This window comes from Jaculus jaculus, chromosome 2 (assembly GCF_020740685.1).
Source record: "Jaculus jaculus isolate mJacJac1 chromosome 2, mJacJac1.mat.Y.cur, whole genome shotgun sequence".
Classification (NCBI taxonomy): domain Eukaryota; kingdom Metazoa; phylum Chordata; class Mammalia; order Rodentia; family Dipodidae; genus Jaculus; species Jaculus jaculus.
In genome coordinates, this window is record NC_059103.1 from 90,034,788 (window position 1) to 90,059,311 (window position 24,524).

The 24,524-nt window shown below is 38.4% G+C and overlaps 1 protein-coding gene across 31 annotated transcripts in view; it reads right to left on the minus strand.

Annotated features, from left to right (window-relative positions):
- Ank2 (ankyrin 2) overlaps window positions 1–24,524 on the minus strand; it is a 710,882-nt gene that overhangs the window by 232,018 nt on the left and 454,340 nt on the right. For 19 of the 31 annotated variants that reach the window (XM_045144509.1, XM_045144504.1, XM_045144492.1 and 16 more), the window contains exon 1: window positions 14,901–15,050. The exons of the other annotated variants lie outside the window; for them this stretch is intronic. In XM_045144509.1, coding sequence (XP_045000444.1) covers window positions 14,901–15,035 — 135 coding nt within the window. In that variant the 5' untranslated portion in view covers window positions 15,036–15,050. Of the gene's footprint in view, window positions 1–14,900; window positions 15,051–24,524 lie in introns of those variants that run through there. 31 annotated transcript variants of the gene reach the window in all.

A 24,524-nucleotide genomic window follows, 5' to 3' on the forward strand; every position in this document is an offset into this window, starting at 1 on the left:
CCCACAATAATTACCCCTCTTGTCCAAGCTGGCTGAAAGTTTAAACACATGTAATATACTTAATGAAATGATTTGTTACAAATCCTAAAGAAATACAAAATTATGTATTTCGTAAGAGTCTGTGTCTCAAGCTGTATAAGTGCCAATGTTTTTTCACTCATCTTTGTTCTTAAGAAGGATATCATTATAAACATGTACATATTCATACACACATACACAGAATCATAAAACATTTGCAAACTAAACTAAAAATATGGCTAGCAGCCATAATCCCATTTCCTAAATTAAAAGTTTATATTTTCACTTGCTTTTTTCTAGAATTTTCTATATGCACTCTGTGTGCATAGTAAATATTGCAAAGTATTGTCTCAATGCAAAAGTCCTGAAAGATATCCTACATCTCATAATGGCTTATTGTAAGATGATCACTGATATTAGTTTTCTGCTATCACTTGAACAGAACTAACTTATCCCTTTGATTGGCATTATATTAAATAAGTCTATGACTTAAAACATGCTAGATATAAGTCTTTGTCCCTGTGTTGATTGCGCCCAATGCTTCAATTCCTAAAGGTGGAGCTGTAGAGATGACTTAGTGGTTAAGGGACTTGCCTGCAAAGCCTAAGGACCTACGTTTAATTCCACAGGACCCACATAAGCCAGAAGCACAAAATGGTGCATGTGTCTGGAGTCCTTTTGCAGCAGCAAGAGGCCCTGGCATACCCATTCTCTTGTTCTTGCTCTTGCTCTCTCTCTCTCTCTCTCTCTCTTAAATAAATAAATATTTTATAAAATCTTTAAAAACTTCATAAGGGTGAAGTAATATCAATGGGTGTAGAATCTTCATGTACATTATACACATTTCGAAATTTCCCTGCACTGGTTGTAGGAGTCACCTTGATCATCTTGACACAATTATAAACCCAACCTCCCTTTACTCTACTGTACTTCTGATTTGCTTCTTTTTATTTTTGAAGAACTTAGAAACTCTGTTATGTATATATTGTTAATTACATTTTTTCTTCATCTGTTCTTCTGTCTGGATTATTTTTTATTCTTTCATCATTCCAAATGTTTCTTATCTAGAAAATCTTCAAACAGACAGATGTCTTTAAAAAAAAATTCTGAAATAAAGAGGAGTAGAGTAGGTGCACCAAGGCCTCCTGCCTCTGAAAGCAAACTCCAGATGCATGTACCACCTTGTGCATCTGGCTTTACATGGCTACTGAGGAATTGAGCTAGGGCCTTCAGGCTTCGCAAGCAAGCACCTTTAATCACTGAGCCACCTCTCTAGTCCTTATCTGTTTGTTTTTAATAAAGTACAAAACATAAACTACTATGTTTAGGACTTTTAAAAATTATTCTTAATGTTTCCCAGCCCTGAAAGTAATAAATTACTTCTCTGCATTTTTTTCTAGAATGGGGAAAAAAAGGTTTCCTTTGTGTTTTTTCCTCTTACATTTAACTCTTGAAGTTTTTTCAGTGGAAAGGGTTGAAGCATGAGTAACTTGAAATTTTTTAAGTGGGTAGTTTTCCAGTTGTCCAAAACTTTACAATCTGCTGTTGATGTTATTTAATGTTAGTGACAACACAGCAGCACAGTGGGCTTGGAACTACTTTTGTAATACAGGTGTCACTTATTATGAGCTATGTGACCTTTGAGCAAATGACTGAGCTCCAGTAAGCCACAGTTGACTTGTGTAGAAAATGTATAAACAGTATGAATTAACTTAGGTGACGTATAAATCCCTGAGAACATGATATACCAAGTATCCAATTAAAAGCATACTTGAAATCCACCCATAGTGGTACACACCATTAATCCCAGTACTTGGGAGGCAGAGTTAAGAGGACTACCATGAATTCAAGGCCACCATAAGAGTACATAGTGAATTCCAGCCTGGTCTAGAGCAAGACCCTACCTCAAAAATAAATAAATAAATAAATAGGGCTGGAGAGATTGCTTAGTGGTTAATGTGCTTGCCTGTGAAGCCTAAGGACCCAGGTTCAATTCCCCAGAACCCACATAAGCCAGCTGCACAAGTTGGTGCAGGTGTCTGGAATTTGTTTGCAGTGGCTAGAGGCCCTGGCACACCTATTCTCTCCCTCTGTCTTTCTCTCTATCTGCCTCTTCCTCTCTCTCTGTCTCTCTCTCTCTAATAAAATAAGCAAAAAAAAAAATTTTTTTTTAAAGCACACTTAGTATTTGACTTACCAAAATATTGACAGAAATTAATAAAATTTATGATTGTAAAATACCATTACAAAAACTGCTAGATAACAGGGCTCTATAAATAATGGAAAATAGATATGAAATCACACACACATTTATACATGTCACTGATTTATAATCACCTTTTCCAGTCATTTCCTACTTTTCCACCTTTAAGTTATAAAGTGATCCTGGTAGAATAGGTCTGGTCTTATCGCCAGAACAAGTGGTTAGACCGAAGATGGTGAGCTCACATCTTATCATCAATGGCTGACTAATGTCCATGGCTGGGTTCTGGCACATGGATGTAACCGCATGTGTAATATGTAAAATAAGAATGGCAGTTGGCATGTCCATCTGGAATACTGCTTAATTCCTTAAAAAAAAATAATATTGAGTATAGCTGGGCATGGTGGTGCATGCCTTTAATCCCAGCACTTGGGAGGCAGAGGCAAGAGGATCACTACAAGTTCGAGGCCCCCTGAGAATACAGAGTGAATTCCAGGTCAGTGTGGGCTAGAGTGATACCTTTCCTCAAAAAACAAAACACAACAAAACAAAATTAATAGTGAGGACATTCAAACCACCACCAAAGAAAAGATTAGTTTTTTCAATCTGTATTTGCATGTTAGACAAGGGGAGGGAAGAATGAAGAAAGGGAGGAAGGAAAGGAGGAGAAAGAACTTATGAAATTTAATATTGGCTGAAATTGTCTTGAAATAAACTAATTAAGAACTAATTAAGTAATTAAATTTTTGTACAGATAAACTATGTGAGGTATCACATATTTGTTATTTCATATTAGATACACTAAATCAAGTGAAATTTGACCTAAAGTTGTCTTAGTATATTTTATGCTCTGAATCCCTAGGTAGCAAACTGCAACCTAACTTAGCATGTCAACAAATTGCATCAGTATACTCTTATAATAAGTTGCTGAGTCTGAACCAATCACAGCCACTGAGAGTTGCTCAATCACAGACTGTCAACTGGTCAGACCACATCCAGGTAAGACAAATAGTTCAGCAGCAAGGCTCAAATGAGGCAAATGCTGCCCTGTAGCCAAGGAAGCTGTTTCTGTGTGTCACTTCCGTTTCTGTCTATAATTCCTGCCCACCTGGTGCAGAATGGAGACACTGCTTCACAGAGCTGGTTGACTTGTGAATTGGTTTTGGCTCAAATAAACTCTCCTAAATTCAATTTGTCTACAGTTTTCCTTTTAACAGTTGTGCTAAGAACTTCGAATGAAGCCAGAGGACTTTTGTTCAATCATCTCTCCTGTGCTACATGACTTTTTGGGCAGAAGTGCGGAATGTTGTCAGGAGGCTGCACTAGCCTTCAGTTCCAAGGGAGTAACAGATCATTCTGAATAATCTTGCGATTCAAGCTACCTGTTCAATAGTGGAATGGAGTTACATATTTTAAAATTTTGGGACATACTTTCATAATAACCTCTTTAGTACCTCACTACCCAGATTTCTGATGGTAGCTGACAAGGTTAAACAATAAAGAAAGACTCTCTGTAGGTATTCTAAGTGTTGCAGTTTAAAACAGCACTGCACTACAGTACATCTTTCTGACTTTGTAGATGATGCATAAAGCTGCAGGGGTCCTGTTTGCTGGCAGAACATCTTTGTTCCCACATGCTCAGTGCAGTCTTGCCTTCGTTCATTATGAACAGAGTGTTGGCAACAAGCTGAACTAATCTGGATGGACAATGTGAAAGAATTTTAAAATTCTGTATCCTTATGTGCTGACATTATATATTCAGCTTTATCTCTTCAGTAATGTCTACCAATCACTTAAAACAAACTAGTGGTTATCATATCTTAGTGCACTGAAGGGTTACTTGGAGATCATGTGCTGTTTTGTTAAATACACAGTCCTTTCCCAACCATGAGATTCAGAAGGGGTCAAGTGGGCTACCCAATTCTAAAACACCTTAAGTGGTTCTTCTGATATGGATGTTCACAGAACACCCTTTGAGATGTGCTAATCTAAAGGATTATGTGGTAGTTTGAATGCCAGCAAATTGACTCAGGTGTTTCTATTACAAAGCTTGTCTCCAGCTGCCTGGCTAGAAGAGGTGTTACTGGAGGTGGACCTGAATTCCAGCCTAAGGTATGCAGAGTGAGTTCTGCCTAGATTCCCTGTAGTTTTGATATTGGTTTTCTGCTTGCTTTTGGTGGTGCTTGTATATGGATCTGTGAAAAAGGAGCCACTTTTTCTCACCATTATGGAACTTCCAGGGGAAGTTCCCCTTACAAACATGAAATAATCCCATTCCTCCCATAAACTGTGTCTGTTTTGACTGTTTGTTCATCCTAGCAGGTGGAGCTGGCTGTATACAGATTAACTTTACCTCCCATGTCAAAGAAGCTTTATCAACTACAACCCCACTGAGCATCAAAATGAATCACGCAACACTGGAAAAGAAGTTGAATATCATAAACCATTTTGAAAAGAAATAATTAGGCACTATAGTTATATGAACAAGTGTGTGAAACACACACCTTAAAAATTGAGCACCTGGGCTGGAGAGATGGCTTAGCAGTTAAGCGCTTGCCTGTGAAGCCTAAGGACCCCAGTTCGAGGCTCAGTTCCCCAGGTCCCATGTTAGCCAGATGCACAAGGGGGCGCACGCGTCTGGAGTTTGTTTGCAGAGGCTGGAAGCCCTGGCGCACCCATTCTCTCCCTCTTTCTGTCTTTCTCTCTGTGTCTGTCGCTCTCAAATAAATAAATAAATAAAATTAAAAAAAAAATTTTAAAAATGAGCACCTACATGATGGCACATGCCTTTAATCCTAGCACTTGGGAGGCAGAGGTAGGAGGATTGCCATGAGTTCAAGGCCACCCCGAGACTACCAAAAAAATTTTTTAAAAGTTTTGCTATGGTTACATAAACCCACACAAATTGATGTGAAAATAAGCATTGAAAAGTCAACACTAAATTTTAATAAGCAAAAATGATACAATATGACCAAAATTTCAAAGAGAAACCCTAAATAAAAATGAAGGACTCACACAATGAGTGGATATTTCCAGTCATAATAAATGTAAGTAAAGGGGACTTAAATCAGCAACTGAGAGTAAGAGTCACAGCAGATGTCTGTGTGGGAAGGGAGCAAAATATAGTTGAACAGTGAGCTCTCCAGTGAATTCTCAGTTCCATCACCAGATATGTGACCTTGAAAAGACATTGTCTGTACAGGAGACCTAGTCTTGTGAAACACAGCAGAAGAAATAGTATTTCAAAAGTCATCACTCAGCTCAAATAAATAGAAATGTTTGGTTTTGATGTACTTAATTGTAAAAAAATGCAAGAGGCATATATTAGATATTGACTATTTCTATCATTCCTCATATCACAATGCAATCTTTCAAAAAAGTATACATTTCTTTCTTTAAAATGTAACTACTTAGGGCTGAAGATATAGCTTAGCAGTGAATGCGCTTGCCTGCGAAGCCGAAGAAGGACTCATGTTTAACTCTTCAGATTCCACATAAGTCAACATAAGCCAGACATGCAAGGTTATGCAAGCCCACAAGGTTGCACATGTGCACAAGGTGGTACGAGCATCTGGAGTTCGATTACAGTGGCTGGAGGCCCTGGTGTGCCAATTATCCTTAGTGTTCACTTTCATTCTCACTCTCTCACATAAAAAAAGTGTGCTTGACTTGCCTTAAGAAAAGTAACCATTGTAATGTTTGCACAATGTATTATTGTGAATAACCATTCAAGAAAAGCTGCATCATTTTCTAATATATATGTATATGTCACATCCAGTTGATATTTCATAAAATACTATATGCAGTTGAAATAAGAGTATATTGCTTTTTTAAAGATTTATTTTTATTTATTTATTATAGACAGTGATATAACGAGTGGGAATAGGCATGCCAGGGCCTCTAGCCACTGCAAATGAACTCCAGATGCATGCACCATTATGTGCCTCTGGCTTACATGGGACCTGGAGAATCGAACCTGGGTCCTTAGGCTTCAGAGGCATGCATAAGTTGATAGTAAAAATGTCAGTTCATGGGCTGGAGAGATGGCTTAGCGATTAAACGCTTGCCTGTGAAGCCTGAGGACCTCGGTTCGAGGCTCGATTCTCCAGGACCCACGCACGCATCTGTAGTTCGGTTTGCAGTGGCTGGAGGCCCTGGCGCACCCATTGTCTCTCTCTCTCTCTATCTATCTATCTATCTGCCTCTCTCTCTCTCTCTGTCACTCTCCAATAAGTAAAAATAAACAAAAACATTTTTTTAAATGTCAGTTCTTCCAATAGTTTTAACCTTTTTAGCACCTCATTGCCATTTTGCAGCCTCCGTTACCTTTGGGGATATGCCATCTGCTGATGTAAAACATCCTCACCTAGATTTGTTGCTTTGAGTGCGTTCCTGGTCAGTACTCCATTCGTTTTCCCAGAAATTTTCACCAAGCACTATTACAGGTGGTAGGTACTTTGTTAGTCATGTCAAAGAGGACACAGTTTTGAAATGCACACCACAACTTTACTGATTCTTCCAAAACAGCCTTAGATTTCAGTTCCAAGTGACTTTCATTACTATAGTCCACATTCTACATTTTGGTTTATGTAGTTCTTAATGGTCGGATCCCAAGTTGTTGTTTTTTTTAATCCACATTTCATAGGCTCCACACTTCCCCAGTGGGTGTTATGCCATAAGTGGGGCATATTCTGACTGCAAGACTAAGTGGGTGATTTTCCATAATGAGTTAAGTAGCCTTGGTATTTGTGTGACTCTCTGAGATTGACTTGCCATTCTCAGGCACTCCATAATATCTGTGTTCTCTTACCAAACTGACAGCATGGAGCTTCTCCTTTGTCCATCTTTGGAATGCATTCATTTAAGCCAAGGCTGACTCATCAGCAGGCCGAGTTTAATGAATAACATAAGTGAGTGTTATTTCAAACAGCAACCTGCTTCCAAAATCTACTTGAAGCTCTTCCTCCATCAGGAGGAGCATTCCAAATATTTAACAACTAGCTCCACTCAGGCTGCAGCCAATCACAGTGGATGCCCTCTACAGCACAGAGGTTGGGGGGTGGTGCTTGGAAACCAAGCCTCATGCCCTGCTTGCATATTTGAAGGAGGCAGGTAGGCTGGCAATCCTGAGGATAAGGTCTAGTTGCCTCAGGAGAAGGACTAGCTTGGCAGGCTCATGCCAGTGGCTCTCTAATGAGCCTTCATGAAAGCTCTTCTGCCATAGACTGGCTGAATGTTCCTGTGCATGAGTAATCCCAGAGCTCTGAGGATTATAGTGCTTCTTCCCTTCTTCAGTATCCTTATAATGGCCCATTTATCACCACTCGGGTACAACTTAATTTTATCATGTCTAATACTTAATTGGTTATATGTGGATAAGTCCTACTTGCACAACTGGCCTTAATTCCTGATTTCTATCATTTAAATAAATCATCTCAAAATTATACCACCATGTTCTATATCATTTATAAGTCCTTGAAATGCTTAAGCAGGCTGATTTTCATTATATTCTAAGATTTTATTAGAGTTAATATCTAACTATACAAAGAAAAAACTATTATTTTATATAATTGCTTCACAAGATAATACTCCCTTGTACCATTTAAACTCACTCAAAACTGAAGAAAGTTTAACCCACTTGGACTAGGAGGTGGCTCAGTGGTTAAAGGTACTTGCTTACAGTGCTGTTGATGCAAGTTCAATTTGCTCACCGCCCATATTAAGGCAGACGCAAACCAAAAGTGATTATGGCAATGGGAGGCAAAGCCAGGAGAATCCAGAAGCTAGACTGGCATATACCAAATAGCAAAACCAAAACAACAGAAAGAGAGACCCTGTCTGAAATATAACAGAGGGAAAGGACAAACATCTCAAGAGTCGTCCTCAGACTTCCCCATATGTGCCATGACAGACAGACAGACACACAATCCACTTCCTTTTAGTATACAGTACTATCTTGTACTCAGTTGCTTAAGTCAACAAAATCATTTTTTTTTTCTTTTATAGCCACAACATAATGCCTTAGTATAAAAGAAAACGCAGTTTTAGTCTGATCACTGCTCACTTTCATCTGTTCAGAGGATCCTGATAAATTGGTTTCTTCTGTTCCCATCTGCTAAGATCACAGTCCTCCACCATTGAAAAGGTGGATACTGTCAAAGGTTAAATGAAGCTGGGAGTGGTGGCACAGGACTTTAATCCCAGCACTCAGAAGTCAGAGGCAGGAAGATTACCCTGAGTTCAAGGCCACCTTGAAACTACATAGAGAATTCCAGGTCAGCCTTGGATAGAGCAAGACCCTAAGTAAAAAAAAATAAAAAATAAAAAAATAAACAGCTAAATGAAGCCCTACCATTTCCTGGGCTATAATCCTCATTAAGTCCTCTACTACAGTGTGAATGTGAATGGAAACTGAATGATTTTACCAAATCAGATGATATGAGGGGAAAAAAGACAAACCAACAACTTCTGCTCAGGCTTTCCCATGCCTCCCTCTCAGATCTTTGTTTCTTTGCTTCATTCACTGAGCTCTGGCCCCACTATCTGTTTTCCTATGCCCTGAATGCTCTGGCTTATTCCCTCTCAGGGAAGCAGCATGCTTTTCCTCTCAGCATATATGCTTAAAGTCCATCTCTCTCCTTTCCACAGGAACTTGTCTTGTCAGCCCTATAACTATACCTACCTCAATATAAAGTCACTAATTATCTTAGTGTCTTTTATATTACCATAATATAAAAAATGCTAAAATGCGTGGTGGTGCACGCCTTTAATCCCAGCACTTGGGAGGCAGAGGTAGGTGGGTCTCTGTGATTTCGAGGCCACCCTGAGATTACATAGTGAATTCCAGGTCAGTCTAGGCTAGAATGAGACTCTACCTCGAAAAAAAACAAAAACAAAAACAAAAACAAAAAAGCTAAAATGTTTTTATAACAAGAGCAGGATTCAATGTTTGCAGTCTAAAATAATAATAAAATTTATAGAATAATGAAAAGAATGATTAAAAGAACTAAAAGCTCATGGCCATCGAGACAAAATGTGAAAATACATGAAACATAAAACTGAAAATCTCTGAGAGTATAATAATGAAAAGGATGGTAATTCAAAATTCAACCAGGATAGATAACCTAACATCTGTGATAAAAACATGACAATTATGGTTTTGCTCTGGGACAAATTGAGAAGTCAGTTTGATATGTTAAAGAAACCAACATAAATATGTACTCCTAATGCAAGAAAAATACAGTCACAGGCAATACCCAATTAATAAGTGGTGCCACCAAAAATACAAGCCAAAAGAAGGAAGCACAGTTAGCTCTTGTGATCCTGTTCTAGATTGCACCTGAGCAAAACATAGTCAACAATCCCTCCCTGGGCTTCAAATGGACCCTCCACAGTGTTTCAGGTGCATGTCCGAGCCAGAGAGCCATCCTTTTATAGGGGATTTCCTATGCTACTTCTTACACAAGAGAAAGTACAAGATTCATACCTTTTCTATAAGAATGAAAGTGGAAGGACTGGAGAGACTTCTCAGCAGATAAAGGCATTTGCTTGCAAAGCCTGGTGCCCTGGGTTCAATTCCTCAACACCCACATAAAACCAGATGCACAAAGGTGTGCATGCATCTGCAGTTTGATTTCAGTAGCAAGAAGCATTGGTGTGCCCATTTCCTTGCCCCCTTTGCCCCTCTCTTTGCAAATAAAATTTAAAATTTTGAATAAATGAAAATAAAACATATCTGAATGATGTAGTTTTCTACTGCATAATTAATAACATCTCAGAAACACAGCCAAAGTTCTGAAAAGAATGATAGAGAGAACTGAAAATTCTATATTACCAGCACTTATTCTAAATAAAAATTTATAAACAGTTGAAATTTGTAATTTGTTCTTCATTCTCTCCTGCCCTCTGTGTAGGAGCTTCAGAGCAAGTTTTGAACATGGCAGATACTTAGTGTTTTAAGGACTCCTGTAAGCAGCCACCACCACATGGCAGAGGAAAAGCATGATATGTGCTTGAAAGTGTACCATTTTTCTTAAAAATGCAGACATGTTCTCAGTGGATTTGAAGTGAGGCTTCTTCAGGGTGAAATTTTCTATCGACTTTGAGGGGTTGAGTCAAGGCAGGATGGGTGTGGAGATACTCAAGTGGGTGGATTCAAGTTCAGAACAGCCCAGTTATACATAGTTGCAGGTGGCACATCTTTCTAGCACATCTGTCTATGCTTCCTTTCCACGCAAATGCTTCCCTGCACTACAGTCTTCACTGGTAAAATCAAAAACTGATATTATAACCAAGTTTTGAAATGTATTTCCAAATCAAGTTGCTTTCAAAATTACCAGAACAGGGCTGGAGAGATGACTTAGCAGTTAAGTCACTTGCCTGCGAAGCCTAAGGACTCAGGTTCAATTCTCCAGATTCCATCTAAGCCAGATGCACATAGAGGCACATGCATCTAGAGTTCATTTGCAGTAGCTAGAGGCCCTGGCATGCCCATTATCTCTCTCCCTCTATCTCCCTGTATCTAAAATAAATAAATAAAAATAAAATTACCAGAACAATTTGTAGCATGCCCAGAAATATTTATAAGTCAACAATTTTCAAAAATTGAATACTAGTCATATATATATGCACATATATGCATATATATAAGCTAATATCTTTAACAAATTAATCACTATCTTTAGTAGATTAATAGCTATGATGGTAATTTATTTTCATTTTTGTCTTTACAAACTAAAAAAATAGTAACTTAATTCAGTAATTATAAATTGAAAAAATAGCAGCTGAAACTTTACTAATAGAAAAACTGAGTAATTATGTTAAGATAGCTGAGCTTGTTTGTGTGTCTATCACTGTGGCTACATCCAGAGAACAGCTGCAGCAGAATGTGTTCCAAAGTCTCTAACATTTGCTTTCTAGACCTTTACAGACTTTTATTACCTTTGCTCTGGATTTTAACTTTCATGTGTACATACATTAGAAAAATGATATATTATTTTCAGTTGCTGAATTTTAAAGTGTTTATGATATATTTACTATTCATATTTGTCACTGTAATTTTTGTTGTTGTTTTTTGAAGGTTTCACACTAGCTCAGGCTGATCTAGAATTCACTTTGTAGTCTCAAGGTAGCCTTGAACTTACAGTGATCTTCTGCCTCCCAAGTGCTAGAACTAAAGGCATGTTACACCATGCCCAGTCACTATACTTTTTGACAACTGCTGTAAAGCTTAAAATTATAATCCTGCCAAAATACACTTATTTTCATTTTATAATTATTTTTATATAATTTCCCATGTTATGCTATACAATGCATCTAGAAATTATTCTGGTCTGGCTTGCTTTGTCTTTATAAAAGAGCACACATGTTCTACACTGGTCTCCAATTTGAAATCAGGCAAGCACCAGTATGCCCAGTGCCAATGGTATCTGAGTGATTCCTTCTACAGTGCTATATTCATCTTTCCAAATAAAAAGTATATTTAAAAACTAAGTGTAATATATACAAAATAATGAAGTACTAATTTTGTATAAGTTTTATAGATGTAATATCTTAGATTTATAGTTTTCATTAATTTGTGGTAACGAATAAAACTGGAAGACATACTCATTTGTAACTCTTGGCCCAACAATACAACTAGCTCTATAAATCATTTATAAGCTTATTTCCCAAAGGAAAACGACATACCAAAGCCTCTGTTTCTATTTTCACTTCAATAAAAAGAATAATTAAATATCTTTTGAAAGTTCTTAACAGTTGTTGATCCCTAACTAGGATATGCATGGATGTGATTGTCTATTTAGTGTTAATGAGTGGGTGACTTCAGTTTTCCTGATACTTGTTTTAAAATAAAGAAAAATAACAGGTTTCTTAGGTTTGTGAAACTTATGCTACATAAAACCACTCATTGTACTTAATCCACCCTTGGCATTAAATTAAATATTCATCATTATTTTGCCTCTTAGCAAAAGAAGAGACACTCTGGGTAGAAAGCTCAGAAAAAAAATACATTTGAAAAAAAATCAAGGTTTTTTTTTATTGCCAATCGACATATTAAGAGACAGAGAATTTTTAAAAGACAATGTTCTTTTGGTTTTTGTTTGTTTTTGTTGGTGGTGGTAGTAGTTTTGAGACAGGGCATCAGATAATGTGGACTAGCCTAGAACTCTATAACACAGGCTGGCCTTCAACTCCTCACTAACTGCTTCCACCTCTCAAGTGCTAGGATTACAGGTATGCAACATCACACCCAGGAAGAATGCTCTCAGATATCATTTTGTTTATTTTATTTTACTTTTATTTATTTGCAAGTAAAGACTGACAGAGAGAGAGAGAGAGAGAATGAGAGAGAGAGAAAAAAAATGGGTATGGCACACCAGAGCCTCTAATTACTGCATACAAACTCAAGATGCATGTGCCACTTTGTCCATCTAACTCTGCTATGGATACTGGGGAACTGAGCCTAAGTCATCAGGATTTTCAGGCAATCATCTTAACCATGGAGAAATCCAGCCCTCAAATATTATTTTCAAATGAAATATTCAATAGCTGTCTGAGTGTTGAAGTTCTGAGTGTGTTTCTGATTCTCCCCCTTGACTTCTACCGGGATGTTACTTCCTCTTTACCAGGAAGCACCTGGATACTCCTTTAGATATTGCCACTTCTATCCTCCACTTTTAAAACCTCTATTGGAGCAATGAAATCTTAAGTTTCCTCTCATCACAAATTGCTTTTATTAAATAATATTTTATTTTATTTATTCATTTGACAGAGAAAGAGAGAGAAAATGGGCACGCCAGGGCCTTCAGCCATTGCAAACGAACTCCAGGCGCATGCACCCCCTTGTGCATCTGGCTAACATGAGTCCTGGGGAATAGAACCTGCCTTTGCCTTTGCAGGTAAATGCCTTAATTGCTAAGCTATCCCTCCAGCCCACAAACTGCTTTTGTCAAAAAATATTTTATTTATTTGAGAGACAGAGAGAAAGAGAGAGAGAGAGAGCAAAAGAGAGAATTGGCACACCACGGCCTCTAGTCACTGCAAACAAACTCCAGACACATGTGCCAGAGTGTGCATCTGGCTTTATGTGGGTACTGGGGAAACTGAACCTTAGTCCTTTGGCATAGCAGGCATGTGCCTTAATCACTAAGCCATTTCTCCAGCCAACAAACTGCTACTTAAATGAGGGGATTAATTCCTAGAGAATGTATTTATATCTGGCACCAAGCAAGCAAGAAGTTACACTTGCTCACCTGTTATTCCTGTACACTCAGCAACATTAGCAGAGCTTGTTGAGAGAGATCCTTAGAGCATCTCCCAGTGGAAGTGGCTAATTTAAACTCTGGTCCAGAAAGAGAAAACCTCTGCTTCTGACTGCCCACATACCTGTGCAGTTGTTACAGCCAGCAGCTTCCTTTCCCCAGAGGGAGCGCTTCCAACCTTACACTTTCATCCTGCGCATGCGTAACTTCATCAGAAGGGCCTGCTTTGCCTCACTACAGGGCTTTCGGCCCCTCTCATCCAGCTACACACATTTTCCTGAAAGCAGTTTGTATTTGACAGACACTAAATTTGGGGCTCAGTTTCATTATGATCTTACTATTACAATAATGGATCTCATCCAGGTTAGAGGAAAAGCCAAAAGAGCAAGGCACCCCTCAAGAGCATCACTTCTAGAAATATCCGTGAACACTGGACATGAGGAAAGCCCTCAGGTTTCCCCCACCCAGAAATCCTCCACAACTTAGCTTCGTAGTTTCAGTCTGAATTAGTAAGGCCAGTAAGGCCAAGTTCTGGGATCTTCTATCTAACAAATATGACAATTAAAACATGTGTCACAAAGATATTCCTGGCATTTAAAAAATCACAATAACCCTTTGCACTAATTTTAAGAAATAAACTATGCTACTTAACTACTAAAATCTAGAAGTCAAGCTGGAGAGGTGGTTCAGTGGTTAAGGTGCTTGCTTGCAGATCCAAAGGACCCCAGTTCAATTTCCCAGGACCCACATAAACCAGATTTTCAAGGTAGCATGTGTCTGGAGTCCGTTTGCAGTGGCTGACACCTCTGGCAAGCCCAAGACTATTCTCTCTCTCTCAAATAAATAAATACTTTTTTAAAATGTAAAAGTCATCAAGTCTTTTTACACAATATTCCTATCATAATCCAGCTGGATTTTAAAGGCTTCCTGAAGTTACTCAATTCTGAGAAGTAACATATCATTATAGGCAAAACTAGGATTCTAAGATAGTACATTCTTCAAAATGCTATATGACCTGGGGCGGGGGGGGGGGGAATGGACTGTACAAGAACATATAAATAGGCAAAAGAATTTGGCAGCCTAAGCAATTATGACAGTCTACACTACCGCCCAAAGTCCTTCTATAATGGAATAGGACATACGTATGCTCAGCTCTGAACAAAATTCCAAATTAAAGGCACAGTGCAATGCAACTCCCCAAAACATCAGTTTATAACTAGAGAGAATCAAGAAGACACCAACATGTGGCCCTTCGTAGCATTAGGACAAAACAGCAAGCCACTGAATCCCAGGGAATCACGTGGTTAGATCACATTGGTTTTATTCCCTCAGCTTCTAGGAAGTTGAAAGAAATAACCAATGAGCTTCACTGTTGGTCCTTAGGCCACCATCTTCCTTATTTGTGGCCTACAACTTACCCACAGTTCAGTTTTCTTGATATCATCGCTGTTACAGCCATAGAAGTCTGGAGTTTTATCCAATTCCTGCATGTTGCCTTGAGCTCGGACACTCTTGTCTGCATGGCAGGACGAACAGACAGCTGCATTTCCCATCTCAGCTCTACAGTTACTGCTGTCCGTGGGCCTGTCCTTGCCCTCGGCTCTCTGTCCTGGGCTCCCCCGGATCCTCTAAAGTGGGCTCAAGATGAACCGTGGCTTGTCTGCTTAGTTCCCCTACATGCCCCTCACCAATCCTCCCCATCTGCTGGCTGGCCTGCTGGTGTCCGAGAGAACTCAAAACCCTAGCAACTGCAGCCCGCATTCAGTGACCATTTCCAGTTCAGGCACTGCCAGTCTATTTTTACACCTACCAGGCCAGCTATGCATGTCAATGGGGTGAGGGGGGTGAGGCCGACAGAGAGCAGGGGAGGGGGCGGTGTTGTTTTGTTTTTCACCATGCAAACAGCCTGCTTCACACATGGACTTAAGTTCCCGCTGTGTAAATGTCTTTGCATAAGAGAATTTTTGCCTTACTCAATAAATTCCTTTGAATTCTTTGATTCTCCCCTTTGTCCCTCTACTCACACAAAATACAAAATGTTTAATAACTCTGTTTTATTACCATAACATAAATAATATTTTGTAACTGCTTCAACCAAGTGGCATACAAATGGCTTGTATATGCTAGCGTTCATTAATTGTTCACAGGAATCAGAAAACAATTAGCTGTCCTTTTAGAAATGTATTAGAAATGTATCAAGCTTTGTTGTTCCTTTGAACTTTGTGTGGAAGTTTTAATTTTTATAATTTATGCACAATTTGTTGTTATGCCCAAGTGTGGCACATAAAAGCACACACTTTAACTCATTTATAATTCTTGTTAATTTTTAATATATGAAAATATCTTCCCTCACTTTATAATAAAAAAAAAACTCAAGATGGCTTTCAATACCACACAACCTTTGTGATCGTATTAGAAATCCTTGACATTTTTGTTTCTCACTAAGATGATCACCACAAATACAGAACAGATTTGGGAAGCTAGTTATGATAGAATATGAGAATTTGTTATAGTTTATTAGGGACTACACATCATTGCTCCCACTCCACAGATTTCATTCTTTGAATTCATAGGACAAGCATCCAGGAACACCCCAAATTATGGGTTTGTTACAAGGAACCCAAAATTCCTGCATCAAATTTAGGGTTCAGACTGAAATTTCTATATCATCCATCCACATGTGACATATTAACTATTAGATATTTAGGGACTGGAGAGATGGCTCAGTATGAGTGCTTGCTGGACAAGCGTGAGGACCTGCATTTGATCCCTAGCATCCATGTAAAAAGATAGGCATAACCATGCATGCCTATAACCCCAATACTGGGGTATGGGGGATCACTGAGGCTTGCTGGTCATCTTGTCTTACCAAAAACAGCATTAGCTCCACGTTCAGTGCGAGACCTGTCTCAAGGAAATACAGCAAAAGAGTGAAACAAGAAACCAACCAATATCTTCCTCTGGCCCCTGCATGTGCGCACCATACACAGATACACATACCATTCACGCTCCCAAAAAATAGTTTAAGAAATTTATTGCATTTAAAGCAGTCATTTGAGAAACATGGGATGCAGAAGATACTTAGAAATGAATCACAACATATTTGATAAGCTCAAATTCACCTTTTTAATTTGTCTTCATTTTTTATTTTATATTTTTCGATGAATTTCAAAAGATTAAGCCCAAGGCTTCTGACATGCCGTGCAAGCATTCTACCACTGCAGCACACCTCTGGCTCTCCTGTTATTTAATAAAACAAGAACTAAAGACAATTTGGCATTTTTTCTTTCCCTTCCTCCCTCCCTCCCTCCCTCCCTCCCTCCCTCCCTCCCTCCCTCCCTCCCTCCCTCCCTCCCTCTCTCTCTCTCTTTCTTTCTTCTGTAAATTGAAAACTTGCATTGCTGAAATACCATTCTCAGATTTGAGTCCCTAAATTTCCCCAATTTAAATCCCAGAATGGCAATTTGGGACTTTTGCTTTGCATAAGGTCTCGAGTTTCTTTCTTACTAACCTGCTTTTGGAAAACTCTTTATTCTAGATTCATGATTCTAAACTATATTATTTACTATCCTGTTCCTACAGTCCAGTTTCTGAGAGGCACCAGCATTCATTGAAATCATTTTTACTTGTAAGCTGTAAAGAAGTCATCTTTTTTTGGGCTGGAGAGATGGCGTAGCGGTTAAGCGCTTGCCTGTGAAGCCTAAGGACCCCGGTTCAAGGCTCGGTTCCCCAGGTCCCACGTTAGCCAGATGCACAAGGGGGCGCACGCGTCTGGAGTTCGTTTGCAGAGGCCGGAAGCCCTGGCGCGCCCATTCTCTCTCTCTACCTGTCTTTCTCTCTGTGTCTGTCGCTCTCAAATAAATAAATAAATAAAAATTAAAAAAAAAAAAGAAGTCATCTTTTTTTAAAGCCCCCTTTTAAAAATTACTAACTGAAGACACAGTAATATAGAAGAATGTACAGGACACATCTTCCACTCACATTAAATAGAAGCATGATCTAAACACAATAAGTATTAAAGCTTTATGAAGAAAGATACACAAGACAATACTTCAAGATCAGAAACAAGATTAGACTGCTGACTGAGTGGTGCTACACACAGCCTTCCGTGTTGTCTGGATAACTTTATCTAGATGAACCTGGTGCTCATCATAATACGGTGCATTGTCACCAATGTTCCACAGTCTTGACACATGTGCTGCAGAAATTAAGTAAACTAGGATCTTTAATGATATGTTTACAGACTGTTCTGGGAGGGGGTGTGCTTTCACTTTTCTGTCTTTTTCTGTAAGGTTTTTAGAGCCAGGAGAAAGTCTGTGATTCACAAGGTGCTTCTTCTTACATATGTATGAACTACTCAGACTATATACCAAGTTCTTTCTAGATGATGAAAGAGACATACTCCCTCACAGTTTATAATTAATTTACCATTTTTGAAATATCAAATTTCCATATCCAACCAAATCATTAATATGGAATTACCCTGGAAGCAAATTCTAAAAGCTATCTTTCTAGTGTGTTCTGGAACTGACATCTGAAACTGTACTTCTACATATAAAAAGGACATTTAGGACTGGGAACATGGCTCACTGGGTAAAATACTTGCCATCCTAGCAGGAAGACTTGAGTTTAATCCCCAGCACCCATGTAAAATGCCCGATAAGGTGGTGAATGCTTGTAATCCCAGTGCGGAAGCAGGCACAGGAGGATCCCCAAGGCTCGCTGGCAAGTTCACCAGCACAATCAGTGAGCTCCAGATAGACAACGAAAGACTCTGCCACAAAAAGTAAGGTAGAGGGGCTGGGAATACTGTTCAGCAGTTAAAGATGCTTACTTTCAGAAGTAAAGTGGAGAGCGACTGAGAAATAATAAAGAAATAAATGTAAATTTAATCACTCCAGTAAATGTGCTTAGTTACTAAACTTACTAACAAACAATTGTCCTAAGCTTTAACAGCCTGAATTTTTCCCTGGCACCTTTCAGTCTTGTTAACATGTAACCCAGTCGGCCTCCAGGCCTTTCATTTTGCTTCTTCAGCCAACGATGTACCCTGCTCTTTCGCCAATCTATGCTCAATTCACATCCTTCAAACCTCATTTTACAATCACTTTTCCATGAAATTCTGCATTGTACCTATGTTCTTTTAACTATGTTTGATTCTTAATTTGCTTGCTTTTTTGCAAGCAGAAAGCACTATAGAAAATAGACAAAGACAAAGAGAATAGGTGCACAAACCACTGCAAGCAAACTACAGATGCATGTGCTACTTTGTGTATCTGACTTTACATGTGTACTGTAGAATCGAACCCAGGTCATTAAGTTTTGTTGGCAAGTGCTTTAGCTGCTGAACCAACATTTCTCCAGTTCCCTAATATCTTTTTTATGTAAGGTTAAGACTATTGTGAGCTCTGATTCCTTTTCATGATATACTTGTTCTCTCAGTGATTTCATGATAGACCTAACTACACACACCAGTACTAAGTACTCTTGGTCTAATATAATAGTCACAAACAAGCTTATACTTATCACATCGGTATTTAACTGAATTATCCTGATATTACTGTGAAGACCAGAATGTCCCTTTTTACTGTGTATATGCATGGTGCATGGTGGGTATACATGTATTTATGCATGTGGTATGTGTGTGTAGTCCCAGTGCTGTGGAAGCAGGCACAGGAGGATCCCCAAGACATACGTGTTCAAGTGTGCATGCATGTGGGGAGGGCAGAGATACCCAGTGTTTTCCTTTATCACTCTCTGTCCTTTCTTTTGAAACAGAGTCTCTCATCGAACCCAGAGCTTGCCAATTTGGCTAGACTACTTATCCTGCAAGCCCTAGGGACTCCCCTGTTTCCTCTCTAGTAATGAGATTATAGGTACATACACTCTGCCAGGCAATGTTATATGGCTTCTTGATACTCAAGTTCAGGTCTAAATAGTGGTACCTACTGAGCAATCATCCCGGCCCCTGAATTTCCCATTTCTTTCTCAACATATTTAAGTAATCTGCCCAGAAAATCACAATTCCTGGAAAATATAATTTCCAAGGAATAATTTGCTATTTGTAGTCATTCCTAACATTTCCAACAATCAATATTTCTAATAAAAAAAAGAAAGCCTATCCAGGCGTGGTGGTGCATGCCTTTAATTCCAGCACTCAGGAGGCAGAGGCAGAGGATCACTGTAAATTCAGGGCTACCCTGAGACTACATAGTGAATTACAGGTCAGCCTGGGCTACAGCAAGACCCTACCTCAGAAAAAAATAAAAGTCTACGATCCACAGAAGGTTTCACTTAGAAGCTAAAATACTTCCATTTCTATCTCCTAGAGGCAAACTAACAGTTAAGAACTGGACAAGTTCGACCAAAACCCTTGGGTGATGTGATAAACTGTATGCCTAATATTTTGTCAAGTTGAAGCCAAAAGTTACAAATGCTATGCAACACTAGTATCTAAAGAACATGCTTGTGAATGGCTGAGATCTCTGTGAACATCTGACAAAGGATATGCTTTCTGCTAGGGCAGAACAATGTCACCATTGTTTCTCAAAAATGCCTCAAAGTCATTAGGACAAATTACTCAGAAAGCAAATATTTGCATGTTTGACCATACTTAGAAAAGAGTACATGAACTTGATCCATCACTTAGAAGATGAAATTCAAAGCCTCTATGAGGTGACATTTTTGCAGTATCTTCTTAAGTTCCTAGGCACTTTACTGTTATTATTTCATCTGTATCACTCTTTCAATCCATCACAAGGGGAAAAGTGATTAGGGACTGAGAACAAAGGCTGGTTTCTTGGCTGTAATCTTCTAAGTCAGTGCTCAAGTCCCTAAAACAACAGATCTGAAAACCATGCACTGCTGTTTTCAATTTAACCTTACAGTTTGGAGCCATGATTATAAAATCATCAGGAAACTATCACCTTGGAAAAGAACTAACCCCAGCTCTGCAATTTAACTGAAAAACTTAGATCAAGGCTTTTGAAGTGGAGTTTTGAGAAGATCTCATGGCAGGGCATTACTAATCCCAGGACTTTATTCTATTACTAATGTACCTATGTGGACTTGTAGAAGCTATTGGAATTTTTTGCTTCAATTTTCTCTTATTTAAAATAAAAAAGTTCAGGCTAGAGGGATGGTTTAGCAGTTAAGGCATTTGTCTGCAAAGCCAAAGGACCTAGGTTCAATCCCCAGACCCATGTTAACCAGATGCACAAGGTGGCACATGCATCTGGAGTTTGTTTGCTCTCGAGGCTCTGGTGTGACCATTCTCTCTCTCTCTCTCTCTCTCTCTCTCTCTCTCTCTCTCTCTCTCTCTTTCTCTCTCTCTCTGTCAAATAAATAAATAAATAAATAAATAAATAAATAAATAAATAAATATTATTTATAAAATAAAAATGTTGGAGTAGATGATTGTTAGATATTTTCCAACTCTGGAGGCTTTTTTGTTTGTTTGTTTGTTTGTTTGTTTTTCCTTCTAGGACACAAAACTTAACATTTGAACACCTACTTAGCAGGCAGTGGAAACTGAAGCTAAATCCCATCTGAATGGGCAAGGAGCTTAAAACTTACTTGATATGTTGTTGCATCTTGAGTTCTAGCTCTACAGGCTGACTTTGTTAAGTTGCATTTCCCTGTTGTATTCATGAGGAAGATGAAAACATCATTGTGGAATATGACAGATTCTGGAGATAACCAGACCTCTTCTCCAAAATGAGGATCCTTTTGCTCCACCTTTCCTGAATATTCTCCCCACTGACAAATTTGAGAAGTTTTGGAAACACCCTGCCTCAGCTCTCTGCAGCCTACCATTATAGAAGCACACACACCGAAAGTCACTATCCTCTCCCATACTGACTGTGCTTTGCATGACAGCTGTAGCAGACAGACTCAGGTTCACTGAGATAAACTTCCAGACCAGGCACAGTTATGGAGGAAGGGATTTATTGAAGGTTACAGATCCAGGGGAAGTTCCATAATGGCAGAAGAAGCTGGCCTGCCCTCACAGGCCCAAACAGAGAGAGAGAAGCACAAGCTTAAAGGTCAAAAGCCACACAGCACACTTCAGGAACTCCTGCTAGACAAACTTTGCATATCTTTAGATTGAAACCTGAAACCCACCACCACACTTTAAGATCTACCAGTGATATTGCCTCTAGCCAGGTGGCTAAAGATGCAAACTACAAACAAATAAACAACTGAATATATTGGGGGCCATCTCTTCTATTCAAACCACCACAACAGTTTATGGCACCTAGTAAGACAAGTTGAAACACCACAGCACAATTAAATGTGTCTGTAATTAATTATTCATGCATGTGGTGGGGGGCTGCCAGGGTCTTGTGACCCTGCAAATGAATGTCAGACGCTTGAGCCACTGTTTGCATCTGGCTTTACTTGACTGGAGAATTGAACCTAGGCCAGCAGTCTTTGCAAACAAGTACCTTTAAGCACTAAGCAATCTCTGCAGCTTCACAAGTGTTTTAATTTGTATTTTTTTTTTAATTTCACAAGTGTTTTAATTTGCAAGTGCTATCATATTAAAAATACTAAAAGTGGGCCAGGCGTGGTAGTGCACGCCTTTAATCCCAGCACTCAGGAGGCAAAGGTAGGAAGACTGCCAGGTGTTTGAGACCACCTGAGGCTACATAGTGAATTACAGGTCAGCTTGAGCTAGAGTGAGACCCTATGTCAAAAAATAAAAATAAAAAAACTAAACTAAAAGTATATATTTTGATATTAAATGACAAATTAGAAATAAAGCTTCACTCAGAAGAATTGAATTTAATGTTTTTCTCTCCCCTTTCCATTGAAAGAATTATACAAGGGTATCTATCATACAAACAAAAAAAGCAATGTAAGTTTCTCTATTTAAACTATTACTTGCAAAACAACTGTCCTAATGTGATATTATTTACTTGGTATTTTGCAGTCCTTCATTAATATGTTTTATGGTACTTTTGCTGAATTTATAAACCAGCTTAAATTACAACCTATCCCTCTAGCACAGTTTAACAATGACAGTATATTTAAAGAGTGGTTCTTTTAGTCAAATGTATTCATGTGTTTAAACTAATATGTGACTGACTGCTCCAGCATGCAAAACTCTCAGTGAAAACACAATCACATGGAACCAAGGACAAGTTCTTCTAACTTTCTGAATCATAGAACTATGGAAATAAAACTGGAACATTCTGTGCAGAGACCCAGTCAATGTGTTATTTTCTCCCATGTTTGAGTATATTCAATATAATTTATTTGGCTAAAAGTTAAATACATAATGATTTTTGACAAATGGATCTGTTATGTAATAAATCAATCATGAAATGTTCACAATGTATGGATTTGCACTGGATTCCCTATATTAGCATGTGCTCTAACCCTCTAATTGAGTTCAGTACAAATGACTTCTACTGTTTATGCTTTACACAAACTAACCCAGATGAATATTACCAAGCTATTCATAGGCCCACAAACATCAATTAACCAATTTAGTTTTATATTCCTTCCAGCTATTATTTTCATCCTAGACTGTGGCCTTCTGGCATCTCAAGGACAACATTCTTTAAAAGAGTGCTAACAACTTGTGACGTTTTCTAAAGGCTACTTCACACAATGCTCAGCACAAAATGGGCACTCAAATGCCACTGACTGACATTAAAGAGGTATGAGTCAAGAAATAAAAAGTGGGCAAAGCCAAAAGGGCCATTTTACTAATTTATGTTCTGTGATATTGAACAGAATTATGAAATGAATATGAATCAAACAATTTAGGCATTGTGTACTCCTACTTTATGTGAAGAAAAAAATATGTGTATTCAAAATATTGAGAAAATGGTTAGCTACTAAAGCAGGGTCTCCACACAGCTTCATTTGAAGAGAAGGGCAGCGACTGAAATCAAAAGACAAGAAAAGGTCTCCATTGTAATGTTGTCTCACTTTATTATTGAAGCCTAATCCAATTTTTCAGCTTATTAACATTTCTTGTAAGAGTCTACCTCTGAACTAAGATAGCTGAAAGGAGTAATATGAAATTTATTCAGGTAAGATGAATTTAAAGTGAATAGCACATAGTCTGTTGATGTGCCAACAGGGAACGTGTGATACCAAAGGAGCAACATTCTTAGAGAAAGTGACCATGGGAGGCTGGAAAGTTGATAGGCAACACCGCATACCACAGTTTTGATAGACTTTTCTATCACAAAGGATTCACCTGCCACAGTAGTTAAACATACCATCTGAGCATCCGGACAGGAGAAATGAGAGTATTGCACTAGTGAGAATTAATAATTAATCTACCCAAATAACATCTTACCACCACTCAGCTCAAATAAATTACCTATTACTGAGATCAACAAATGGAAACCTGTTTTTCTTCTCTATGCTTTCCAGTTACCACTACGCTTGGAATTTGGCCACCATTTCCCTTTAAAGGTTCAAAGAGATTAAGCCACTCATGTTCATATGCTATCTGTACATTCACCCTAGAGAGTGAAGAGAGAAAATTTCTTATACATAGTTTCACCTACGACACAAAGTATGTTGTTTAAATGTTTTGATACACTTGGTATTATCAAAAAAAATTAATTGTAAACCAATTCTATATAATCATAGTCAAATATTTTAATCCATTAGTATCAAAGTAATTTAAGCTAATAATTTTCCAATAAAATATACACCAAACCCCATTTGAAATTAAACAGGAGACACAGACATTTAAAATATACTGCATGCTGGGCTGGGGAGATCTTAGTGTCAGTGTGCTTGCTAGCATACACAGGTTTCAATATCAAGTACAAAAATTACATAAATAAAAATAAAACAGACTGCATGCAGCTTCTAGGCATTGGTGAGTCAAGAACAAATTCAAGTTCAAAGTAAATACATCTAATCTTGTTCAAACTAGAGAAGAGTATTTGCAGGGCAGGGCACTCCCTGATTCATGTTGAAGATAGTGACGGGTTTCCTTAAACTGTGTTAATACCTTGGATCAAGCAGATCCTCCTTCTGTGCTGCCTTCACTTCATGAGTGACAGTAA